The sequence below is a fragment of the Phascolarctos cinereus genome, unplaced genomic scaffold (genome assembly GCF_003287225.1).
Source record: "Phascolarctos cinereus isolate Bilbo 61053 unplaced genomic scaffold, phaCin_HiC Scaffold_726;HRSCAF=1367, whole genome shotgun sequence".
NCBI classification, from domain to species: domain Eukaryota; kingdom Metazoa; phylum Chordata; class Mammalia; order Diprotodontia; family Phascolarctidae; genus Phascolarctos; species Phascolarctos cinereus.
This window is the reverse complement of record NW_027556098.1, coordinates 122,558,058-122,584,696: the sequence shown is the minus strand read 5'-3', so window position 1 is coordinate 122,584,696 and position 26,639 is coordinate 122,558,058. Positions and strand designations below refer to the sequence as shown.

General features: G+C 42.5%; 1 protein-coding gene and 1 long non-coding RNA gene across 2 annotated transcripts in view; one reads left to right on the top strand and one right to left on the bottom strand.

The window, feature by feature from the left end:
* EPHB1 (EPH receptor B1) overlaps positions 1–18,732 on the bottom strand; it is a 709,181-nt gene extending 690,449 nt beyond the window's left edge. The window contains 1 exon segment of the mRNA XM_020986094.2: positions 18,648–18,732. Within this exon segment, the coding sequence (XP_020841753.1) occupies positions 18,648–18,705 (58 nt within the window). The 5' untranslated portion in view covers positions 18,706–18,732.
* Positions 18,009–19,682, top strand: LOC144454525 (uncharacterized). The gene is made up of 3 exons (XR_013482976.1): positions 18,009–18,264; positions 18,628–18,766; positions 19,489–19,682. It is a non-coding gene; the product is annotated as an uncharacterized LOC144454525 (long non-coding RNA).
* Positions 19,683–26,639: the final 6,957 nt, after the last annotated feature.

Genomic DNA, 26,639 nt, shown 5'->3' with positions numbered 1-26,639 from the left:
TTAGTAACAGCATAGATAAAATCCTGCTGGGATTACAACCACAGGCAACAAGGCACAGATAATTTCAAAACTCATTTTAAGCCAATCACTTCAGCCTACTTCCCCATCAAACCTTGCAGCTGGGAGGAAGACAAAGGGTCCTTTGGCCAGCTTTGAGTCTCTGTCACTCCTGCTCTTTACCCAGTTTTAAGATATGAGGAAAAAACAGAGAAATGGGGAAAATCAAGAGGGAAGAGAACAGCGAGGAACCTGGGCAATTCACGTGCCAGATATTCAGTGCCTGAATCTTAGCGAGTTGCCCATATTGAATCCCATTGCTGCAATCTAATTAAATGACCCCTTAACGCTCTCTAATGATGCTTTGTCTCCAACCATTTTATTGAAACTGTTTCCTCCAGTGTCTCAAATAACCTTTTCTTTGTACTACTTGTTAGATTTCTGTGCCATACTAAACACTCCTGGCCATTGCTTCTTCTCCAAACATTTTCAACTCGAATTTGACAATGGGACACCACCTTGGTCCTGCTCCTACCTGTCTGGCCATGCTTTTGTCACTTTCATTGACTCCTCTTTATGCTCTTATTCCCTAAATATGGACATTCATCAAGGCTCAGTTCTGACCCCTCTATTCTTCACTCTCTCCTTCAGAAAAAGGTCCCTCCTAGTTCAAAACTGTGTTCTCCATGATCTCATCATTCCCATGCTTCAATTACTAGTAGGACGTAATTGACTCTGACCTTTCTGCTGAGCTCCAATGGTGTATCTTTACCTGCCTGCTGGACATTTCCACTTGGATGTCCTGCCCTCATTTTAAAATCAACATGGTAAAATCTAAACTAATCAGCAGCCTCTTCACCCAAACCAGCTCCCATCCTGATTTCATTATTTCTATTAACAGCATCCCCATTCTTTCAATCAGTTGGGGTCAATACTTCAGGGTTGTCTTTCACTCTTTCCTCTCTCTAGCTCTTTGAATCTAATCAGTCACCAGAGTCTGCTTCCCTCTATCTAGAATAGTCTCTACAATCCTTCTCCACTTTCCCACTACTAGTGCTTGTACCATGGTCCAGGGCCTCGTAATCTCATATGTGGATTATTACAGTAGCCACCAAACTTTCCTCACCCTTTCTCCAATTTCTTTTCCTCTCCATCTCATTCTCCTTATCATTGCCAGAATAACCACAATGTTCATCATTTCACTGCTCTGCTCAAGAATCTTCAACAACATCCCATTGTCTAGAAAATTACTTTTAAACTTCCTAACCTAGTACGAGGGGTATTCCATATCCCCTCCTCAATAATTACATAGGGCACAGATTTCTGGATTGAATCAACAGATCAGAGATTTGTACCAGGTGTGAACAAGACCTGGTCATATCTACTGAATCAATCAAAGGCATTGTATTAAATTCAAAGGAGTGGAATACTTCCTAGCTGTTGAGGGAGATGAGATAACACTACACAGGAGGGTGCTGAGATGGCTTGAGGATACTCAGTCACGTCCTGTGGACTCTAGATAAAATAGCAAGCTAGTTCAGAACCTTGGCATTCCCAAGTCTAGCCAGAATAGAAGAGAAAGCAGTTCTAGCCAAGCCCCTAAGAAGGAATCTCTTGAGAGATGGGAAGGAGAAGAATCTCAGTCTCCTTTCCTCCTTCCCCTCGATGGGAGGAGGACCTTATGAATTTCAAAACTAGGTTCATACCGACTTTTCAACCAACAAACATTTTTAAAGCATCTACAATATGCAGAACACTGTGTGAGGAACTGGGGAAAATATGAAGTTTAGTTGCTTATGGCATAGGAGAACTGATGAGACAAAATTCAAATAGCTTCAAAATACACTGCATGAATAGGTTTACTATAGAGTTACAAAATAAAGTGCTACTTCCATTTGAAGGAAAGGCCCAGATGAGCCACCCACCATTCTTCCAATTCAGCCATCACAACCCCTGCTTAGGTACTCCCTAACCCACACCCCTCAGCTCCCCTTTTATGTGTCATTCTCTCCCATTAGAAGGATCCTTGAGGGCAGGAACTGTCTTTTATTTATTCTTTTCCTAGAACTCAGCACAGTGCCTGGCATGTAGTAAGCACTTCATAATTGCTAATTGGCTAACTAACTTACTGGGTTTCCTTCCACCTGCTTTCCTATATAAATATCTTCTCTCTAGTCAAATTGGTTTTCTCACCGGTTTTCACCTTGTCCCCTCATCTTTGTTCACATAAAGTATTCCCTCAACCTGTATTCCCAACCCTTATTTCAGAAGTTCTTAACCTTGGATTCACAGATCCTCAAGGGGTGTCTGAATAGATTTCAGGGGTCCATGTACTTGGATGAAAATGAAATGCATCTTTAGTTTCACTAACCTTTAATTGAAATCTAGTATTTCCCTCAATTATATACATATGTGTGTATGTATATATGATTTTAATTTATTCTGAAAAGAAATCCATAGACTTTACCTTTTTCTACCAAAGGAATCCATCACACACACACACACACACACACACACACACACACACACACAGAGTTAAGAACCTAGCCAAATTTTCCCCATACTTCTAAGGGGATCTCAAGTCCCTTTTCCTTCATGAAGTGGCTTCCCCAGAGATAGGAGAACAAAAAGGAAAGTCAGTATAGGAAGGAATGAAGGTTGAAGAGACCTCAGTTCAGAATATTCAGTAATGGCCTGAATTGGGAATTCCGAGTCATAGTACATATGGAGGGCTAATAGAGTTATGATCTGGTTGTGTCTTCTCCACTCTTGGGTAATTCTCCACCCTAAGCAGGTGCCAGTATGATGTGAGCAATGGTTGTGTCTATTTGCTATGCACCAAAATAGGGGGCATTTGAGATCTCTTGTGGCCTGTTTCAGAAAGAGAGCCTCAGAGGGCCTCTTGAGGTGCATTATATACAGTAGGTGATTGATAACTGTTTGTTGATTATCTACTTTTTGATTTATATTGATTTATCTAGTACTGGGACCTGCGGCTTAGTTCTGCTATGTACCCCTATGACTTTAGGCAAAGTACATCTCTGGGCCTCAATTCCTTCCCCTTTGTAAAAGTGAAGGCATTTGACTAAGAAGTACTCCCAAAGTCCTTTCCAGTGCTGTCTATGATCCTATGATCCCTACACCATGTTCCTCTCAGCCTCCCACTGTAGCTAAAAAGAAAGACAAGGAAAGTTTATGTTGGTTTGGTTTTCTTTCTTTTTCAATGTCCAGTCCAAGGCTCTATCTCATGAGAAGCTAACAGCCAAAGACAGGGAGGGTATACAGCACAGAATTAGCAGCAGCAGCAGCAGCAGCAGAAGTAGCAGCAGGGTGGATTAGAACCAGGCTTCAGGGAAGTCCAGACAAGCCAGAAACAAACAAACCCCAAATCAGCACCCTCAGAAGCTGTGGGGAGGCTAAGTTCAAAGGGTCTGCCTTGATGTGCTAGTAAAATACTAAGAGAAAATCAAGAGCACAATTAACCAAGGCCAGGCTGCTGCTCACAGAGAAGTCCCTTGATGAAGGGAGTTGCAGCGATTCCACATTCCTCTCATTTCTTCCCATGTCCAAAATCGCTTCCCTGGGGGATCTTTTTCAGTGAAGTCAGGAAACTGTTGGGTTTCTCTTTCCCATTCTACACCCCCTCAGATGTCCTTCCAACTCATGGCTGACTTTAAATCATAGCATCCTCCTCTGAGCTCAGCTGCTGACAACAGAATCTTAGCAAGACCAATCCACCCTGTGGCAGTACCAGCCAGAGCAGAAAGGATGATGGAGGCAAAGAGGCTGGGTGTCAGAGAGGAACAGCCTCCAGAGGACACAGGTAATTTGACTCCTTTCAAATGCCACAAATGTCAGCCAGCCCTAAGAAAAACCTCAGGGAGACCCCCAGGACATTAATATGCATAGATAGACCACCAGCACCACCACACAAAAGACGTGTCCAGCCACACTGCTGGTTGTGGAAGGCAGCCAAAGAGAATCGATAGCAGCCAACAGGCAGCCTGGAAGAGCAGAAAGACCACTGGGCCCAGGTTCAGGTACCCTGAAGCTGCCCCCAAGGTCAGCTGCTGAGCTCAGAGGAGGAGGCTAAGATTTGAAGTCAGCTGTGAGCTTGGAAGGACATCTGAGGGGGTGTAGAGTGGGAGAGAGAAACCCAACAGCTTCCTGCTTCTGACACTCGCTGCGTGACCTGGAGCAGGTCAAGGGAGCCTTCTGGGCTTCACTTTCCTCCTCTGTAAAATGAAGATAACGACCCCTCCACTACTGGCCTCACAAGACTGCTGTGGGGAAAATGCTTTGTAAATCCTAAAGCACAATATAAACAGTTCCTGAGAGGAGTTTTCTGCTTGGTGGAGTTGTTGGCTTTGGTTTTGTTTGGTTTGGTTTTCGGTTTGATTTGGGTCCAGACCTGCAATTTTGTGGGTTTAAGAAATTCCCAGAGAAGACGCTCCCTCCATTGATGCAGATGGAGACCTGATGTAGGCTTAGAGTCTCATGACAGGGCACAGAGAGGGTGAATGAGTTGCCCAGGGTCACACAGCCAGTGTGCATCCAAGGGTCCTGGCAACTCATTCACCCTCTCAGTGCCTTGCCCCAAATAACTCTCCACATTTAGAAATTACAGAGAAGATGCTGACCTGCACTGAGAGAGGAAATTCCTCATTGGGAGCTGACTGTGCCACCAATGAAACCACATGCCTGGTAAGCAACAGCCGCAGCAGCAACAGCAACCACAAACAACAACAATTAGTGTTTTGTGTTGTGCTTACATGAATAATGTGTACTAACAATGGTTATTTATAGGTTTATTTAAGATTTGCAAAATGTTTTACATACATTATATCAACTGATCTTTGTAACAACAGTGTGAGGTAGCAACTTTCCTCCCCATTTTATAGTTAAGGAAACAGTCTTAGACTAAGTGACTTTCTCCAAGGCACAGAGCTAGTAAATATTTAAGTCACAACCCACTTGGCCACCCTGCCTTTCCTTAAATGGAAGTGGGAGAGACTATAAATAACACAAAGAATATCAATAGAAAATGGAGAAAGAGAAGGTACAGACGGTAGGATGGGATTATACAGAAGGGCTGTATGAATGCGAACTTGTGGGTTACGTGGACTTTCTTAGCATATAGCTATAATAACCTGTGTGTGGTCCACATTAATAAATGTTTGTTGAATGAATGAAAATCATATAAATGAACCCAGTCCTCAAACTTGGAAACTGCTGTTACAGCAAAATAAGGCATCAAAAGCACTGGACTCATCCTCAGAAGAGTTGCATTTAAATACGAACTAGGTGTTGTTCTTGGGCAAATTATTCAACCTTTCTAGCCCTGGTTTTGTCATCTATAAAATGGGAATAACAAAGTGCCTGACTCCCTAAATTGTTGTGAGGAACAAATGAGTCAGTATATGCAAAATTATCTGTGAGTTATTTTTTATTATTATTATTATGCTTTTCCAGGCTGGTTGGATTATCCAAGTTCTGCTCTTACTTCTCCTTCCTGTCCATTACCTTTTGACAGTTTCACTGCCTTTTTATCATCTCCAATAAGTAACAGGGAAAGGAGGTGAGAGGAGATCAAATTCAAATCTGTCATGTTGGAAACTTATTGCTAGTGATGGCAAAGAAGGTGGACCGGGAGGCAGGGAAAATAGTGGAGGGGACTGAAACCCATGCTATTGGCAAGATTAAAAATGGGGAATTATTGGAAAATTTCATTTCTCCAAGCTGGCCCTGCCTCCTGTGACAATGAATAACAGAGAGCTGATGGTAATTGAAAATGGAAATAACTTTTCTCTCCAAAGTAGCAATGAAAGGTGGTCTGCCTGAGCTAGGGGTTTCTATCTGGCTGAAAGAAACAATCATATCAGCTCTGGAGGAAGATGAGAAAGGAGCTATCCTTCTTTCTCATCTTTCTCTTTAAGTAGTTACAGAGACATAAGCATGGAATGCAGCAATATCTGATACCCCCAAGCATCAGGTAAGCCAATTCATATCAAAATATTTTTCTGTCTTTAAAAATCCTATGTGATCATCTTACAAGTTGCCTGCCCTCAAGGGGTAGCATGTACCACAGGCTCAGTACTCACTACATCAAGGCCCTAGAGTTGCCAAGAGGAAAAAATAGCATGGTCCCTGCCCTTGAGAAGCTTACATTCTGCTTGGCAAAATTCCACTTGAGCAAAATTCTAATTTTGATTGTGCCTAGCACCTTGAATGTGTCCTTGCAGCTGATTTCTGGGTTCAGTTCTTTGGAAGAATGAGTTCCCAAGGTTATGGGAGGAGAAAGGCAAGAGGAGCAAAGAGCTTGGATTATCTAATCATAAATAACTAGTCTCAAAATCAGAACCAAGAGAATAATTGATGACTTCTCAAATGGCTTCTTTATGGTAGGGGAAAGAGAGACAGAGACAAAGAGACTGAGAGAGAGAAAAGAAAGGCAGAGAGAGATGGAAAGACAGATAGAGACAGTGACACAGAGAGAAAGAAAGGGAGGGAGACAGAAAAAGACACACAGAGAAGACAGAGACAGAGATGGAGGATGGAGAAAGAGAGAAGAAAATTAATATTGTTTAAAAAAATTCTGAAAGACTTAAGATCTCTGATCAGTACAATGACCCACCATCATCCTAAAGGATTGTTGATGATCGATGCTACCTACTTTTTCAGAGAGAGGTGATGGTCACAGGATGCAGAAGGAGGCATATGTTGTTGGATCTGGCCAATGTGGACATCTGTTTTGCTAGAGTATGCCTACTCCTTTCATGGGTTTTCTTTTTCTGTGTGTGTGTGTGTGTGTGTGTGTGTGTGTGTGTGTGTGTGTGTGTGTTATGGGGGGAAGGTGAAGGGGAGAGAGGGAGAGAAACGTTCTTAATTGAAAAAACACACATATATACATACATGCATACACATATACCTGTCCTCACACATATACACATTATATATATATGTGTGTGTGTGTGTGTGTGTGTGTATGTGTGCGCACACATATACACATATGTACATACACACACATATACATATACATGCATGCATGTATGCATGTATCTATATATGCAGACAGACAGACAGAGATAGAATGGAGAAAGTCAGGTTTTAGGAGCAATTTCCAAGTTTAGGGCCTGGTATCATTCAGGAAGCAAGCAAATTTTTGCTAAGTGCCTATCATATAAATGAGCATTATCACTACTGTTATAACAACGCAACACATTTTTATGGAGCTTTCAGGTTTAGTATTTTCCCCATTACCCAAGTTCAGGTCCTCTTCACCCCTTACCTGGACTATTGATTGCCCTGACCTTCTTCTTGGTCTCTTCACTTCTCATCCCCTCTAATTCCCTCTAATTCATTCTCCGCACAGCTGCCAAAATAATCTACCTAAAGTCCAGGTCTGAAAACGGCACTCATCCTGCTTAAGAAGCTGCAGCAATTCCCTCTTGCCTCCAGGTTAAAATACAAACTCTTTACTCGGTATTTAAAGTCCTTCCCAGTTGAGGTCCAGCCTACCTTTCCAGACTTATTTCACATCACTCCTCTTTATGAACTCTCTGTTGCAGCCAAACTGACGCATCTGCTGTGCCCTGAGCATTCCACTCTCCTCCTTCCTGACTTTTCAAGGGCTGTCCCTGATGCCTGGAATGTACTCCCTTCCTCACCTCCACCTAAAATGCTCAGTTTTCTTTAAGTCTTAACTGAGGCCACATCTCTCCTATGCCACCTTTCCTGCTCCTCAGACAGACAGTGAGTCAATAAGCATTTATTAAGCTCCTATTTGCTTTTATCTTTGTAAATGTGGTTTCCTTCCCAGAAGACTGTAAGTTATTTAAGGACTTGGACATTACACTTTTATTTCTGTGTCTCTAGTGACCAGCATATAGTAGACACTTAAGAAATGCTTATTGATTGGTTGGTGAATTGCACAGAATTATAGCCATTTTATAGCTGAGAAGCAAAGTGGTTTGCCCAGGGTCATGCAGGTGGCAAAGCGAACACCAAACCAGAGTTTTCTAACCTCAGGTTCAAATCTCTTTCAGGTATTCATAAACCTAAATGCTCTGGAAGATATTCTGGTTTCCACCTTCCCTTTAAGTTCCTGGTCATCCAATCAGCCCTCCTACATTTATGACTATCAATACTACTATGAGACAAATGGGGCAGCAGTAGATAGAGCGCTGGGCTTGGAATCAGGAAGACTTATCTTCCTGAGTTCAAATCTAGCCTCAGACACTATGCTGTGTGACCCTGGGTAAGCCACTTCACCCTGTTGACCTCAGTTTCCTCATCTGTATAATGAGCTGGAGAAAGAAATAGCAAGCCACTCCAGTATCTTTGCCAAGAAGACCCCAAATGGGGTCAGGAAGAGTCAGGCATATTAAATAACAATACTTAATGAACCTTGGACACTTAGCTTTTTTTCATTAGGCCTGTTAACAAGTTTATTCTACTTAGAAGTTTATCTCAGTTCTGCAGGTAATCAGGAAGAACTCATACACATTTCTTCTGTTCTACTTTTACATGCACAAGTATGGCTATTGCCCAAGAAGCCCCTGCATGGTACAAAAGGGTCCTCAAAAGAGGGGCTGTCTTTACAAGAGTAATTTCTGTTTTATGATTACCCAAAAGTGTGAAGGGATTCTTTTTGATATCTATGTTGGAGTATTGGAATACTTAATGCCCAGCATTGCCTAAGCTCAATAAAATTGAACGGGAGATCTTTCTCAACACTAATTCTATAGGCTCACAAAGTTATAGCATACTTCTAGCATAGCCCTTTATCTCTGGGGACAGCCACTTCAAAACTAGCACAGACAGCGGTCGGCCCTAAGCAAATATCCTCAGAGAAGACCAAGTCCTTTGAGCTTCCCATTCCACTTAATTTTTCTCTCTTTTCCTTCTCGGTCTCTATCTCTCCCTTTCTCTCTGTCTCTGTCTCTGTCTCTCTTCCTCCCCCTACCTTAAAGGAATCACTCAAGATGTTTATCACTCAATCAACAGGCATTTATTCAGTACCCATCATATTCATGCAGCCCAGGCCAAACTAGGTCTGCTAAGATTTCATCATCAAAAGAACAAAAGAATTAATGGTTCACCATGAAGCAAATGGCCCAGATTGACCGAGACCCCTTGCTACTCAAATAAATTTCATAAAAATCTAATGAGAAGGCCTCTCTTTTCATCTTTATATAGAATTGAGCCAGCTGATATAGTACAGCCTAGAAATTTTTCATGAAGAAATTGTCTTTTAAATGAGAAATCTCTCCCAGGATGTTACTTTATTATTGTGGTAATATCTTCACACAGGCAGCCATTCTAATGCGACTGTTTCTTCACCACATTTGGGGGAGAAGAAAATCTGATTGAAACATTCAGGTCACTTAAGTGGCTAGTACAGAACAGGGACACATGAAAATGAATCCATCCAAGGAAAACTCAATCTTGGGATTCAGGTGCAAGGACACACACATTCAAGACTATGGAAATCAGAATGAGAATTTGCTCAAAATTTCCTGGTGCAACGTAAGCTAATGAACTTGTCAGGTGGCAGGAGGAAAAAAATTTGTAAAATAACCGCCAAAGAACCACCGGAAGATACAGCCACCTCCTGATGATCCAGCTTATGCAGTTGCCATATTGTCAGGTCTCTCCACTTCTCCTCTTTGTTTCTCCAGACTTCAGTCTTCCCTTGGGCCATTTCTCTGACCAACTTCTGTGGATACATTGGCAGGAGCAGATATTAGGTGAGAAGATTCTATTCCATCTTTACTGGGGAGAAAGGTAAGTGGTTGGGAAAAGGTGGAAGCTTTTGGTATAAATTCTATTTTTGGATTATCTTTGTGTTTCAATTCTCTTGCCATCTTTGTCTAGCACAGGAGTGGGGAACCTGTGGTCTTGAGGCCACATGTGGCCTTCTAGGTCCTTGTGTGTGTCCTTTTGACTGAGTCCAAGTTTCACAGAACAAATACTTTTATTAAGGGGATTTGCTCTGTGAAGTTTGGATTCAGTCAAAGGGCTGCACTTGAGGACCTAGAGGGTCACATGTGGCCTCAAGGGCTGCAGGTTCCCCACCCCTGGTCTAGCATATGGTCTCTGTCTCAGGTTCTAACACCATAGGCATTCAAAAAGCATGGGCAGTGGGCTGGCATCTAGCGGAATGAGCATTACCATTGTCCCTTCCCTTGAGGGAGAATAAGCTAAAGACAAAGGAAAAGGCCAGTGGTACTATTCACCACAGGGAAGGCCATTGCACCCTGGCACACCCAGCCCATACTCTATTCATGACTATGGTGGATATACTTCCTCCCCTTCGTGCCACACCAGGTTGAAATCCTCTGGGGTCTCATGACATTCATGCCTCTCTCTTTGGGTCTGTCTTCCCACTGGACACAAGGCCCCCAGTGTAACACCACCAGGCATGTGAAAGATGATCAGCAGTAAAACAGAAAGAGGCAACTGCCTCTACTATGCTCTCAGTTAACTCGGCCCTAGCCTCCCAAGCTCCTAACTCCTTGTTTCTCTTTCCACTGACTTCTCTAGAATCTTCCTTTATTGTTAATAAGCTCTCTTTCTTCTCAGACCTCTTCTTCTGACATTCCTTCCACCTTCTTGCATTCATTAAAAGTTAGCTTTCTCTTAAAGATGGCATATCTCTCTTGGTATACTCTCTCACAATCTCTGACACACAGGGCCTCAAGGAAAAGATGCCACACTCCTTGAGGCTGACAGTAGTCACCGTGGCTCTACCACCTCACTCAGCAACCAGCCTTGCTCTTTCAAGTTCACTCCTTTCTATCCAGCCCTGTGTGGCTGTCATTTAAGAGCTTCTGAGCCTCTTCCTCCCTAATTATTTCAGTACCTGGTGTGTTAGGGCCAGCTAAGTGACACAGTGGTTAGAGCACCAAGCCTGGAGTTAGGAAGCCCTGAGTTCAAATCTGGCCTCAGACACTTCCTAGTTGTGTGACCCTGGGCAAGTCACTTAACCATATTTGTCACAATTTCTTCATCTGTAAAATGAGCTGGAGAAGGAAATGGCAAAACACTGTAGTATCTCTGCCAAGAAAACCCCACATGGGGTCATAAAGAGTTGGATATGACTGAAAAGAGCTCAACAACCACAACAACCACAACTGGCTCATTGTCTTCTTTTTCACCCCAATCTTTGCTCTCATTAGAACACAATGGCCTCCAATTTCCTAAACATCCTCAACTCAATTCCTCTGACAAATGTTTCTGATTTACCTCAATCACACACACAAGAATAATCATACCTTAGATCCCTCTTACATAACAGAATTTGCCTAAAGTTCTGGAATTTTTTAGCCAGAGAGAGAAAGAAAGGGAGAGAGAGAGAGAGAGAGAGAGAGAGAGAGAGAGAGAGAGAGAGAGAGAGAGAGAAAACAATAGAGAGACAGAGAGAGACAGAAACAGAGACAGAGAGATTCCCATAAGGATACAAGATAAGGACTGGGCCTGTACTTTTATTAATATAGGAAACTCTGAGATGAGGAGACTCCTACTAATGTAAGTCAGCACATTCTCAGCAAGTTATATTCTTAAATAGTTGTCTAGGACAGAGGGGTGAAACATCAGGCCATATCCAACCCTCAACACTCCTCAGAACAGCGCACAATGTACTTTTGTTGCTGTCAGTGTTGTTGATGATGATGATGATGATGATGATATTCAGTCATTTTCACCTATGTCTGACTCTCCATGACCCCATTTGGGGTTTTCTTGGCAAAGATACTGGAGTGGTTTGCCATTTCCTTTTCCAGCTTATTTTACCGATGAGGAAACTGAGGTCAACAGGGTGAAGTGACTTGCCCAGGATCACACAAGTAAGTGACTGAGGCCAGATCTGAACTCAGGAAGGAGCCTTCTTGACTCCAGATCTGGCACTCTATCCACTGTGCTACTTAGCTGCCCATAAAATGCAATTTAACAAAATAAAAATACAATAAAACACATACAATGTTGACATGTAGCTTTCTAAGTCAACTGGCAGCTAGCAGGGATCCTAATGTGTGGATTAGTGATCCCCATTTGTATTTGAGTTTGACACCACTAGCCTAGAGCATTGAAAGGTTAAATGAGTTGCCCAGGGTCACAGAGACATATGTCAAAGTTGGGACTTGAACCTAGGTCTTCTTGACTCTAAGGCCAGCCCCCTCTCCATATTGCCATAATGACTCCCCTGTCCATAGATAACTAACATATGCCCATTCTGAGTCCAGTTTGGCTCAGATACTCCTTCTTGGGGTGTACTCAAACTGTCTCAGGTTCTCAAATGATATTTTCCTCTTTTCTCTTTCAAAATTGCCATCTCAGGGCAGCTGGTTGGCACAGTGGGTAGAGCACCAGCCTTGGAGTCGGGAGGACCTGAGTTCAAATCTGGTCTCAGACCAGGTACTTGACATTTACTAGCTGTGTGACCCTGGGCAAGTCACTTAACCCCAGTTGCCTCGCCAAAAAAAAAAAAATTGCCATCTCACTCGTCTCAAAGTAGAAAAATGTTTCCAATGGACCAATGTTACCAAGATTACATGTACATCCTTCATAGCTATTTTTTCCTTTTATAATATGACTCTCCTTTTTCATTTCTGTGACATCTTTTCTAAAATGCTTCAAGCAACTTCACATGTGGTATCTCCTGTATCCCTACATCAACCTCATGATGATATTAGGAGCAGTGAGCATGAGGCTATCTATGTAGAGAAAGAGAGGCACGGGTATATTGGGTCATTTTCTCAAAGCTACAAATCTCAGAAACAACCAGGCTAAGACTAGCTATCCAGTGTCCTGAATCTCAGTCCATTCAATCTTCTTTGTCCTTAGCTACACTGTCCACCATTTCATCATCAACCAGTGTCTACTGAATGCCTTATGAATGCTAGCAGAAGAGAGTCCAGGACTTTCTGTGGCTCCTTTCTCCTTCTGTAAATTCTATTCTGCAAATTCACAAGAAAAAATGGGTTTCAGTGGATTATTTCCCACATCAACACAAAAGGCCTGCATGGGTATGTCACCTTCCCTGGTACCACATCTCGCTCTTTGACCCTATTCATTTTTATTGAATTAAATACTGTTTTTGGCTGAGAAGGTTGAAAAAAACGATCCAGATAAGTCAGAGTCCCAAGTCCTTATGCCTCATGTTCTCTATACAATGATCATCATGGTATTTAATATTTATTAAGCCCAAGGTGCCTGGATAATGACGAGGATAGATTTAGCAAATTGAAGCGCAGTTGCTGTATATACACTAGGAGTGTCTAATCCAAGGTTGACAGTATTGCTGCCTGACATCAGGAGTCATAGGCCAATAGCTCCCAGAATGGAGACACAGATGGTATTAGACTTGACATACAGGATTCATGAGGGCACTTTTTTTAAGGCCAACCACTGCCACCAAAAAATAAAACCAAGATGGGAAAACCTAAAATCCCCTCTTAGACAACCTCACCTTTATATGTTGGGAAGAAAGAAGGAAAGACCTTTGCCTTACTATCCTATTCTGGTAGCAGAATGACTTGGGCACCCATATTCTTCTGCATAAAGTCAGTCTGAAGCTCGTTGTCTCCCAAGAGGGGTTTACAGAATTGTAGCTATAGAGCTAGAAGGTACTTTAGAGGTCTTTGAGTCTAACTCTCTTATTTTACAAATAGGGAAACTGAGGTATATAGAGGTTAAATGACTTGCCCAGGGTCACATGGTTAATAGTATCTGAGGTGAAGGGTGAAGCTAAATCTTCCTGACTTCAAATTCAATGTCCTGTCCATTAACAAAGATGAGTCCTGATGACTATAGGTTTCCCTTTGCCATTCTTAACATATAGCTCTACCTCAGTAGGTTCTGAGGAGGCTCAGTAGGCCTCCCCAAATCAGTGGTTGTGCCTTTGTTCTCCCAAATAAAGCTGGTAACCCAGCATCTATTTGTTGTGCTCAGCTGAGTGTGAAGGGCCAGAGGGATCATCACATTAAGGATTCATCTTTGTGCCTATGCTGCCTGAGTCTTGTCAGGACCAGCATGAACCTTGATATCTGCCTCAGAAATCTGCTCCCTAGCATGCTGAGTGACAGGGGTCCTACACGCCGCTGCCTACACTGGCTGTCAGCAGCCTGCCTAGTTAGAATATGAAGGTCTTTGGTAAGTTCCCTACAAAGTAGGGGCTTTTCAAGTAGGGGCAGGGGAGGAAGGGTGGAAGAGGAAGAGATCAGAAGGATGTGGAAAAGGCTTCTTTGGCTTTTTAGCTGCCAGTGGTGGGGGGTGAGGGGGCAGGGCAGGAACTTACTCTTCCAGTGCTGCCCAATTACAGAAGGAAACCCCCTGTAAACCAGAGCTGTAAATGCTGCAGAGAAACCACCCAGGCAGAGATGTCCTGATCCAGGGCATTCATCCAGAAAGATAGGCATCTGGATTCTAAGAGGTCCACAATAATCCCCTTTCTCTAAGTGACTACATGCCCCTTTATGCTAGCAGGTCACCAGCTAGATCCCAAAGGATCCTTCAAACACCTTTTCCTTTAGGACCAAGCACTTGCTTAGCAAATGACCCAAAGGCCAGGATGGGCTTACACATGTAGCCTTGTCTGACTAAGTTGTGAGAAGGGTACTGGTACCCCTTAAGTGGAAACATTGAAGTCAGGAGCATAGCATCCTCCAAGGACTAGATCAGGAGAGAGAGAAAGAGAGAGAGAGAGAGAGCAGGGAACTGGCAGCCTTATCCCCCTGCCTGCTCTCTAGTCAACAAAAGGAACCTTTGACAATAGACTAAAATGAAATGAAATTTCATTCATGCTGGAATAGGCCTTGCCCTGCCTCTCTTCCCTGAAATGGCAAGGATATATGGAAATAGGAAAGTGAGAGAGAGAGAAAGTGGGGATATCAGATTAGCATTCAAACACTTCCTCCCCAACCAGCCCTGATAACTCCCTCCCCCCAGACCCTGCATGCCAAAACAGTCCATTCCATCAGAATAGCTGAACTCTGTTCCTGCTCTAGACTACTGGGGAGGGAAAAGGAGGATCAGACGACCTTTCCCTCCCTCTGCCTGCTTCCTCCCAGTTGTCACAGCTCTGGTGGAACAGGCTCTTCCTCGGGCTTCACTTTACCCCTGCTAAGTCCCTAGACCGGTAATTATCCTTTGTGACTGGCCCTTGCTTAGGATCTGCTTTCCTCTGTGGGTATTGAGGCATTAGGCCAGTCATTTGAGCTGTTTGCCCAGGGGTTATCACCAGCTTTGCCTACAGGATTCCCAGGACAAAAACTAACCATAAGAAGAGACAGCGAGATAGTGGCTGAAAAATAGTGGCCACATCCCTCGCACACCGGAGCTGCACGGGAAGGAGCTGTCGTTTGGAATTCTTATTGATTCACTTTTCTGATAATTATGCCACTCTCAACACAATCAAATGACTGTAGCAGGAGACTAGAATCCAGTTAGATTGGTAGAGCTGCATAATGTTGATAGGGTGGGAAAGGAAACCTTCCGGGCAGTAGGGAAATAACTGAATGGTTTTTACTATCTGCCATGCTAGAAATGGAGCTGTTTTAATATTCTGCTGAATATGTTGTTTCATTTAACTCTTGGTGGTAAGGTTTCTATGACAGAGTATAAGCTACTACCTATTAGAAAGGCTCTGGGCAATAGGCAAAGTTTTAGGTGGCAGGCCTGAGAGGGTAGGAGGGGGAGATATCAGGAAGTGGAGGCAAGATTCTTGCCAGGGGATGATGCTAAACCTAAGCCAAGTGACTTGGGCTTAAAGACTCCAGTTCCTGAATTCCAGGCACCTGGGTTTTTGGAATATGAACGAGGAAAAAGCAATGAGTAGGAAAAAAAATGTATGTACACTAAGAGAAAGGAGGATCTCAATGAAAACCACTAGAGACAAGTCAAGATGTCTCTGAACATTTGTTTTCAAAACAATTTCTCCTGCAAAATAACATCTCCCCAGCAAGCATCAGAGGCTCACATACTCAAGTTCATTTCCTTTATTAATAGTAAAATGTCAAATTTGTGTCCCTCTAAAGATCAACATTTCCAGCGCATGCAAAGAACAAAACTGTGATGGAGCCAAAAAAGCATTTTTTTCTGAAAACAACTTCTCTGGTTGTATTATACAGCTAACCCATCCCTCCCAACTAAGATACTGGTAGCATTCAGAAACAGCAATAAAGACAGACCACCAAAAAAGATAATTATAAGTGATTGACATCTGAAGCTGGAGGAAAAGCCAAATCCCCTATCTCAAAATTAGAAATGCATATATCATTTTGGTTTCCTGTCCCTGTCTTAGGGCACCCTTAAGGACCCCTTTACAATTCTTTTTTTCTTAATTACAGTAGGTACTCCCAATCTCTGAGCTTCCAGCCACTTCTCCCTCTGCTTACCGCAGGCAGCATATGTCTCCCTTGCATCCAGCAAATTTTAATAAAGGACCCCTGCAAAGACCACCAGCTGGGGCGATGGGGAAAGACAACAACAAAAAAAATCACGTTCTGAAAAAAAGCGAAGGCTTTCTTTTCACTATTCTGCTCCCCCAGCAACAATGAAAGCAGAGATTTGAAAGGATGGTGCAGTAGTTCTCATCAAAAAGAAAAAGGATTCTTAGCTGTTACTACATCACCCAAAGTATCACTATTAAGTAGAAGAATCGGGCTCTACAAGGGAGGGGAAGGAAGATAAGTGGGCGTAGTTGGCTCAAAAGACCTGGTACCTTTCTTGTCACTTTCAACTCAGGTGTCTGTGTCACAATTCCACAAGCAATAGACAGATTGCAAGCATTCCTTTCAACCCAAGACTTAGCCTAGCAGCCTCATCATTTATTTTCACCAGCCAAATGAAAACTTATTTCATGTTACCAGGAGCTGAACTGGGGAACTTATAAATCTGAATCCAGACAAATGAATGGGAGTGAATCTGTGAGTTGGAGTGGATTAAGAAACACTAGATAAGTGGACCCAATTTTACAGTTTAAAAGAGCTTTTGAAGTTCTCCAGGAGGCTGTTGCTTCCCTTCTTTCTACTAAAGTGAATCACCTTTCTCTTTGAATGGAACCTCCTTGCCTAGAACCCAATTCAGTTTTCCATCCAGTATGATGGACATATAATCAGCCAGGCTCTTTGGACAACGCAGATTTTATTTGGAAAGATTATTGGGAAAGGGAGAGGAGAAAGTAGAGGTTTCTTAAAGGAATCAGACACACATAGGAAACACAGGAAAGATTTTTTTTTTGTTTAATCTCAAGATTCAAGTTAAATATATTCCAAGCAGCTTTCTTCACTTAAAAAAAAAATTAGTCCAGAGGTTATTGCCTGTGCAAAAAGAGACGTTGACAAAAGCCCCCTCACCTAAGATGACTTTCTTTCTCTAGGCAGAAGGAAATAGCTGTGTATGTTTAGACAGATCTAAAAATGCCTCCTCTTCCCCCACTTGAAATGCCTTGCAAAGCTGTTCACTCACCTTACATTACACTAACATGTGAAAAAAAGGAGACACTGCTAGTTTCCTTTAAGGGTGCAGGGGACAAGAAACTCCTAAAACTCACATTCCTCTAAATACAGATTTTCTCTCTTATGAGCTCCCCACCACTGTAAGTCCCAGACAATCTAATATGCCTGCCTTGGCTAACCGCTGAGCGAAGGGCGAGACTTCCCCTCCTCAGCCCAACAGGCAGTTTGTACAACTCTCAGCTCCCAGGAATCTGTCTCTGACCAGCCCCACTCTGGGCTACCTGCTGCTACCTAAATCCACAGGCAGAGGGGCACCACACATCCACTTCCACATCCCCAGTAGAAAGTCAGGAAAGAAAAGCCTTTCTTCTGGTTCTCGTAGTCTCCTGGCTTCGCTAAAGAAAGCTAAGCTATCTCACTAGCTCTGGGAGGAGAGGAGGCACAACAAATTGGAGACAAAAAAGAAAAAGCTAAATGAACAGAAATAGGATTTGGGCGGGGGGGGGGGAGATCCAAAGAAAGGCAAGAAGGAAGGAAGCAAAGGAGGCAGGGAAGACAGAGAGAAAAGGGGTAGGGGAAGGAGGTGGAAGAAGGAGATAAAGAACAAGGGAGCGAAAGAGACATCGCGTCTGCGAATCCCCGGGAGCTGAATTACAGCGCATCTCTTGTTCACATCTCTAACTCAAAAGCATCCCGTTCTCCCCGGAAACCACTCTTCTTTTCTCCAAGCTCGCAGTTTGTGGAATGTAAAGCGAGTACTGCAATGCAGCTCAGTGTCTTCTCCCAGAATGGAGCAGAGAGTTAAGCGACGGTGTGTAGGGGAATGAGGGAGTAGAGAAAAGGAGAAGGAGACTGGGGGGTGGGAGGGTGGAGGGAAGGGAGGCGGTGGGGAGCTGCCTGAGGCAGACCACTCTATATCTGCCATTTTTTAAAAAATCAAAATAAATAATCAAAATAGCACTTGTTCCTTCTATTTAAAAATCGAAATCATATCAATCCACTAGAGTAGCCCAGTCCCTTCTAGGGAAATCAGAATCCTGGGAGTCCCCACCTAAGCCGGCTCCCTTTACCAAAAGGAGAGGAAAAGGACATGCAATTTATATGCCACCGCGAAATAAATCCGGTTACAAAACTTGCTCTTTTTTTTTTCCTTTCTTCCTTTTTTTTTTTTCAGGGATGGGGGAGATATTTTACCTTCCATTGCTGCAACTGCAGATGCCAAGAGGAAAAGCATTAAAGAATCCAGTGCCATCGTAGGTGTCCCCCCCAAAACTGGTTCAGAAGCAAGAGTGGTGGAAATAACTACTTCTCGGGTTGGCACTATTTATTTTCTGTCTTGTGGCTTTTGTTTTTGTATCCGTTAGCACTCCGCTCCGGACAGCGGTCCCCGGTGTTCCGTGTGGATATGTGGGCGTTTGGGTGTGTGTAAGTGTGTGTGTGTGTGTGTGTGTGTGTGTGCGTGTGTGCGAGTGTGCGTGTGGAGGCGAGTCCTGGCGCGGGTGTGTGTGTGTGTGTGTGTGTGTGCGTGTGTGTGTGTGGCTGGGTGGGTGTGTGCGTGCGTGCGTGTGTGTGTGTGAGAGAGCGAGCGAGAGCGAGCGAGAGAATGAGTCTGTATTTTAGTGTAACATTTCGAGCTACAGTAAAGAGTAGGGAGAGATCGGACTCAGCCACTGAGACTGAGCGAGAGGGGGAGAGAGAGAGGGATCCCACTCCCCCCAACCATCAACGCTCTCCCCACCCCCGACACCTCCTGTCCAATCAAGGACTCAAACCTGTAAAATTCCCTCGTCCAATCAGAAATGAGCACCTCCTTACACTAGCATTGTTAGTTTAAGAAAAACTTTTGCATGGAACGATGGTGGAGAATGTAATGGAAATCCATAAGTAGGGAAAAGCGCTCCTCCTAGTGGTGTCTCTGCAAAACTGCGCCTGATGACCATCAGTTCTACTCCAGATCCGTTGCTGAGACAGCAGTAAGTACTATTTGGATCACCATTCTTCCTAAGGTTTAATGATTTTTCCTTCATGTCATTAGGTCTTTCTTTACTTTAAATATTCCCTGGATCCCCTGCCGAGGAGTTGATGGAGCTGTGAAACAGGAGCTACATTTGGAGTCAGAAAACCTACATTCAAATACAGCTTTGACACCTACCACCTTGGGCAAGTCGCTTACTATCTCTAGGCCTCAGTTTCCTCATCTGTAAAATGAGGGAGTTGGACAAGAAGATGTTTAAGGTCAGTTCTAGCTCAGAGTCTATGAATTTCCATTGTAGACTTCATCTTTCTGGATGACACATCCCCTTGCAGTGTCAACCCTATCATTTTTTCCTAATTTTACATGAGATTCCATGAATGTTCTTGATAATAGAGCTGTATTTGGCGTTTTGGGGCAGTTAGGTCACATAGAGCCCTGGGACTTGGAATCCGGAAGACCTAAGTTCAAGTCTGGCCTCAGACACTTACTGGCTGTGTGACCCTGGGCAAGTCACTTAACCCTGTTTGCCTCAGTTTTCTCATCTGTAAAATGACCTGGAGAAGGAAATGATAAAACCACTCCAGCACCTTTGCCAAGAAAACTCCAAAAGGGGGTCATGAAGAGCAGACATGACTGGAAACAACTAAAAAACAAATTTGGGGCTTTTTAAAATAAATATTGAGGCAATGACAAAAAAATTCTCAAGATCCTAAGAAAAGCAATGCCAACTGAATTTCCTCGGAAGGCAGTCTGGCATAGTGATGCTAGTTATGGGCTTAGAAATCAGGGAGGTGTAGGTTCAAATCTCAATTCTGATTTATACTGACTGTGTAACCTTGGGCAAGTCACCTGAGTTTTCCATACCCTCAGACAACTAACACTACGAATTTCAGAACAAAAGCAAATCTGAGTCAATAGAGGGACTTTCCTCCTCACCTCTTCCTCCTAGTTTCCTTGGCTCCCTTCAAATGACCCTTCCAACAGTAAGTCTTTCCTGGCTCTTGTCCTTTCCACTCCACCCGCAACAGCTATTCCCTTCTCTTCTGAAATTACCTTCCACCTGCTCTGCATATATCTTGAATTGTACTTGGTTATTTACATGTCTTCTTCTTAATTAGAATGTAAGCTCCCTGAGGGCAGGAACTGATTTTTGTTCACCTTTCTTTGTATCCCCAGTGCTTAGCATTATTGATGACACATAATAAGAGCCTAATGAATGTTTTTAATTTATTGACCAAAAAAATCATGATTATAACCAGAACCCACCAAAGGGTTGTCTCAGAAGGTAATGAGTCCCTGCCTTTGAGGGAAGTTTGGATGACTCTTTTGGGGAATGCTGTAGAAGGGATTTGTTTACATAAGAGTAGGTGACTTCTGAGGTTCCTTTAAACTTTGAGGTTCTGTCATCATACAGCTCTTGATTATGTATCTAGTGTTTATAGAAAGAATAATTTGGTCAGGATGAGTTTGTTTGTTTGTTTTTCAGGGAGTTTTTAGGCAATTGGGATTAATTGACTTGCCCAGGGTCACACAGCTAGTGAGTGTCAAGTGTTTGGTCTGAGGCCAGATTTGAACTCAGGTCCTCCTGACTTCAGGGCCGGTGCTCTATCCACTTCACCACCTAGCTGACCCCGGGATGAGTTTTAAAGGCAACTGAAAACCACAGATAATTGAAAACTACATTTCAAGTAGCAATTTTTCCTTACTGCGACCATAACCTCTGCCCATTCTACCCCTTCCAATAGCTTTCTACAGAGTAATTGACATACTTCATTGGATCTGTGATCTCATATATTTGGGGACCCCTCTTAAACCATACCTTCTCATCTTGACTGACTCTTGTTCATGTCCTCCTTTGAATACTCTACAAGGGCCCACCCAATATGCTGGGGGCTTTCCTGTAGTTCTTTTTATATCACCTGGGTAGCCGTGCAAGGCATAGACTTACTCCTCCCTCTCTCTCTGTAACCAGCCTGCCTCTTTTGATCTCTTTGTATGTACAGTCTTGAACAGGCAATGCAAATGCACAATGAGCTTGGGCCAAAATTGAACAGGAGGAAGACGATGAGCTAGACTGCATTCAGTACATCATACAGTGCTTTCAATGATCCAAGCTTCTCCCTGAAACAAAAAGCCATTTTTTTAAGCACCATTATTCTTCCAATGATGCCATATGGCTACAATTTATGAAATGTCACCATTTCTGAGGAATCAACATTGTGGCTCACCCAAACAGCAATGGAGACACATATTGGGTGCAAATAGTTTCCAGCATATTAACCAGTAGAAACTTGTACCAAAATAGCATTATATAAATATCATGAAGAAGATTACAGAATGGTTTTACCTCTCTGATTCTCATCTCAAATGAGGAGTTTGGATTCTGAGGTATCAAACTCTTGCTGAGAACAGCAAAACTCCCAAATAGGACCAAACTGGATTAAAATGTAATTGAGAAATGTTTGACAAAGTAAATAAAAATACAATGCAACATAGATAATGCAGATTTGTAGTTTTCTAAGCCAATATGCTTTCATATTTATATTCCATATTCCATGGGGTATTTGATGACTGATTGAATAGATGACTAGTCAAGCCCCCTCTAACTCTAAATCTATAATCCCATGCATGATAGTACATTGAAAAAGATGATAGAATCATAGATTTAGAGCCGGAAGGATCTTCGAGTCTGTCTACTCCAGCTCCTTCACTTTACAAATGTGGAAAGTAAGGCACAAAAAGAAGAAGTACTTTCCCAAGATCACACAGATAGTAAGGGATGGAGGGAGAATTGGAACCCAGATCATCTAACTTCAAAGCCAGGGCTTAATATGTTTTTAAAAGGGAGTAGAGGAGCAACTAATATATTTCCCTTCTTCTGCTGATTTCTGTCCATTTTCTACTCAAGGACATTGAATTGATATTCCAGAGGGACTCAGTCTCTCATCTGTAAAATTAGGATGTTTTGACTAGATGGTCTTCTAGATCTCTTTCAACTCCAAATCCTATTAATCTATGAACTTAGGAAGGCTCAGGGAGAGAGAGAAATCTCAATAAACTTCAGACCATCAGCTGTTGGATAATCAAGTAACTTTTGAAAGTCCAGCTATGCATAAAAGGTATGAAACTTTCTGTAGACATCCCAGGCTTCTGAGCAGTGGGCTGCCAATCAGAAGTGAAATATGCTAGTGTGTGTTAAACACAGCTCCCATCGGTCAGTTCTTCTAACCTAAATTGGTTTGAATCCAGCATACGAATCTGTGGATAAAGTCCTCTGTCAAAAAATCATCATCTGCTCATCACAGAATCATTTTGCTGAGAAGCCAAACTCCTCTGACTAGGTTTTTTTTTCTTCTTTTTTCATCTAGCTCAGTATTCTCTTTCTCCACCTCAATATTTATTGAGGGCTTATTAAGTTCATAGTGATGTACTTAGCCCTTGTGGAAAAAAAACTGCATAGAATTAACCTCAGCCAATTGGCTGCCTCTCAGACTCCTTTTCTGAGGCAGATTGTGCTAGGGTAGAAAACTGGCTGAAAAATATTCAGAGAGTCATATAGATAGTCAGATAGTCATAGATACAAATCTATAATGAAGGACTTTTCCAGTCATTATGGCAGGAGTATTTTTAGATACATGGACAGATCTGTGAACTCAGTGATAAGAATATTCCCTTCACCAGGGAAGATTGTAACTAGTTCATATTTTCACATATTTTGTAGTAGTCTAATCTGTTTTTAGGAAGAGAAGAGGTTCAATTCTTCAATTAGACCTATGGGGCAGCTAGCTGGTGCAGTGGATAGAGCACCAGCCCTGGAGTCAGGAGGATCTGAGTTCAAATCCAGCCTCAGACACTTGACACTTGCTAGCTGTGCGACCCTGGGCAAGTCACTTAACCCCATTGCCTCTCTAAAAAAAATTAGACCTATGATTCCATTGGTATTGGTAAGGAAATTCCCTCTTCCAATGCAGATTGGAAATACTCAACAACTTATTGTCTTAGAGTGCTGCTCAGGGTCAAGATCATACATTGAGCATGGGCCAGAGTCAGGAGAAAGATTCTGTATCGATAGTAAAAATTCTCCAAATGATTCTATTTAGAAGATGGCATTGTGTTAATTGTGTGCATCCTCATGAGGGATATGGAAAAAGGCAATATTTTGTTTATATGTTGTCTCTACCATTAGGTTGTAAGCTTTTTGAGGGCAGGGACTGTCTTTTGCCTTCTTTTGCAATCCCAGCATGTAGCATGGTATTTGACACATAGTAGGCAATTAAGCAACATTGACTGTTGATTGCATTGAGCCTCATCCTGCTACAAAGTCTCATCATTAAGAGTCTTAATTTTCCAAAAGGCATTGTTGGAACTATTCACACTGAAAGAACAAACTGGATGAAAAATACACATTACCAACTTAATCTTATCAAAAATGTACCAATGTCCTTATCAAAAACTTACCATTTTTTTTTACCAAGAAGAAAACACACTATCCTACTAATGCACTTCTCCTTTAAAGTTCTGTGCAAGGTCCCTGCCTCTTCAAGATCCTTGTCTCTGCCATCAACTGATCTGATCCCTCCCTGCACTTTTCTCTGTGCATTTGCTGCCCTCCTCTCCACTCTTTGCCCTGCCATCATCATTAGAGACTTCAGTGTCTATGTACTTACAGATCCTTGAACTTCTCAGCTCCTCTGATCTCCAGTTCCACACCATTGCAGCTGCCAAGGCAGTCTCACCACAAACCTCAGCATCGTTCAGAATTGTTCCACTTCCACAATGCTGGTCTCTGAATTTCCCCTCTCTGACCACACTCTCCTGCTCTCCCATCTTTCCCTCCTGGCTCTTACTCCTGTACCTGTTCTTCACTTTCATCATGACCTTCATTTCTTAATTCCTCCCTATTCTCCCATTCTACCATTTCTGTTCTCACTTTCCTGCTTGCCAAGTCTGCACCATTTGATCAGCCTCTTCAGCAATGGCCTCAGATCTGTGCTTGAGAATCTTGTCAAATTGGCCTTTTTTTTTCTTCCTCATTAACTCTCAACACTGAGCACCTACTATCATTTTACCTTCTCCACTCCCAGTGTCAAAATACTAACCACTGAAGGAAAGAAAATATGAAATCACACTGTAATGTCCTCATAGGTATTTTCTTCCCCCATAAGTATTTTTCTTCTGGCCCTGGGAGAAACTGAGACTAGCAGGAGCTCTGAGAAAGATGGCTTTGGATCATAAGGAGTGGGATAAAGTTCTGCTGGGCTAGGAGTCTATGAACTAAGCATTCAGCAGAGAGAAGAGCAGCTAGTTGGGGCAGCTGGTAGAGCAGTTCGCTGGGTCTGGAGTCAGGACGACCTGAATTCAAATCCAGTCTCAAGTACTTCCTAGCTGTGTGATCCTGGACAAGCAACTTAACTTCAGTCTGCTTCAGGTTCCTTATCTGTAAAATGGGGATAATAATAGCACCTACATTACAAGGTTGTTATGGGGATCAAAGATGATGTGGTTTGTTTGTTTGTTTGTTTGTTTTAAATACACTTAGGGCAATGTCTGGCACATTGTAGCTGATTTATAAACGAAAGTTCCCTTCCCCCAGAAGTCTCTGTAGTAGTGCAAGTTTCAAGCAAGAGAAGACTAAGTCCATTACAAAATCATGTTCCATAACAATTTGATCCTCAATGTTGCATGACAATCCTTTTATTCTCGTCTTTTTGCCTCTCTAGCACATTCCCCAGAGAGGATATTCCAAACCTTCTCTGTTCTCCCAGTTCCATCCCTACTCCCTCAATTTCAACAGATGGTCTTGTTTCCTACTTTACTGAGAAGACTGACCATTCAACAAGACCCTTCCCATCAAGTCCCCTGTTTATTAAATGTTCACTAAACTGCCTATGTCTTCAGTCACTCTCTCCACGTTCCTTCCAGTTGCAAACAAGGTGGTCTCTTTCTCACCCAAGCTAACCCACGCACATGTGCTCACTATCCCATCCCTTCTCATATCCTCTGTGACCTTGCTCCATCATCATCTGTCTCTTTCAGCTTCTTCATCATATTGCTTTCTTTTAGTAATCCCTTCTTCTCAGACTACATGATCCTAAAAAAACCCAAAACATAGCAAATGAAACAAAATAAAACAAACAAAAACAAATAAACAAAAAGAACCCTTTCCTTTCACCCTACTGCCACATCAAACAATCATCCAATATTTCTCTTGCCAAACTTCTAGAATCATCTACGCTGGCCACTGCCATTTTCTAACCATTCATTCTCTAACCCCTTGCAAGTGACATACCCCTGTTTTTCTACAGAATCAGGTTACTAATGACCACCTTATCACTAAATACAATTACCTTTCTTCTGTCTTCATCCTACTTGACTTCTCTGTAGAACCTGATGCTATGGACCAGTTCCTCCTTGTGACATTCTTCTGCCTCAGTTTTTGTAACTCTGCACATTCACACATTTCCTCCTGTCTTTCTTGCTGCTCCTCATCCTCTTTCTTTCCATCCTTTTAAACATGGGTATTCCCCAAAGTCCTGTCCATAATCTCCTTCTCTCTACATATGTCTGGCCATCATGACTTCATCAACTTCAGTGCCTTAAATTATTTTCTCTATTTTCCCAACCGTAAAATGGGGACAATAATAGCCACATAGAAAGAAATGAAGATTCAGTTCTGTATAGTATCCCCTTTTATGTTCTATTCATCTTCTCACCTCTTTTATTCTCTCTCTCCTTTTTTTTTTTGGCATTAAGTCCAAGAAATTTAGAAACAATAAAAGGTGAACACTCCTATTGCTTATCAGATTTGGCACAAAGCTTAAATGTAGCTCACTCTAAAACCCTGAGGGAAGATGAGGACCCAACTCTAGTCTAAAGGAAGATAATTGCATGGGACCTGACTAGAACAGAAGTATTGAGAAAGGCTTGTCCATGGGTGTTCTGTTTCTCTATTTAGCATAACTCTGGATTGATTTGACAGCAGGTGAAGTTGAAATGGAAGCAGTGCTTGGTTCTTTCCTTCTGTCCTGTCTCCTTTGAAAGTAAGAGGGCTCCATTGCCTCTTGTCAAGAAATATCTATCTGGGCCAGGGAGAAGGAAAAAAAAATTCATTCTATCCTATTTACAGGGCTACTGGTTATGTCTGCATTTTAAGGTTACTGTTAAGCATTATTTATCCAATTTATAGAATTTTTATGGATTCTTAAATTTGT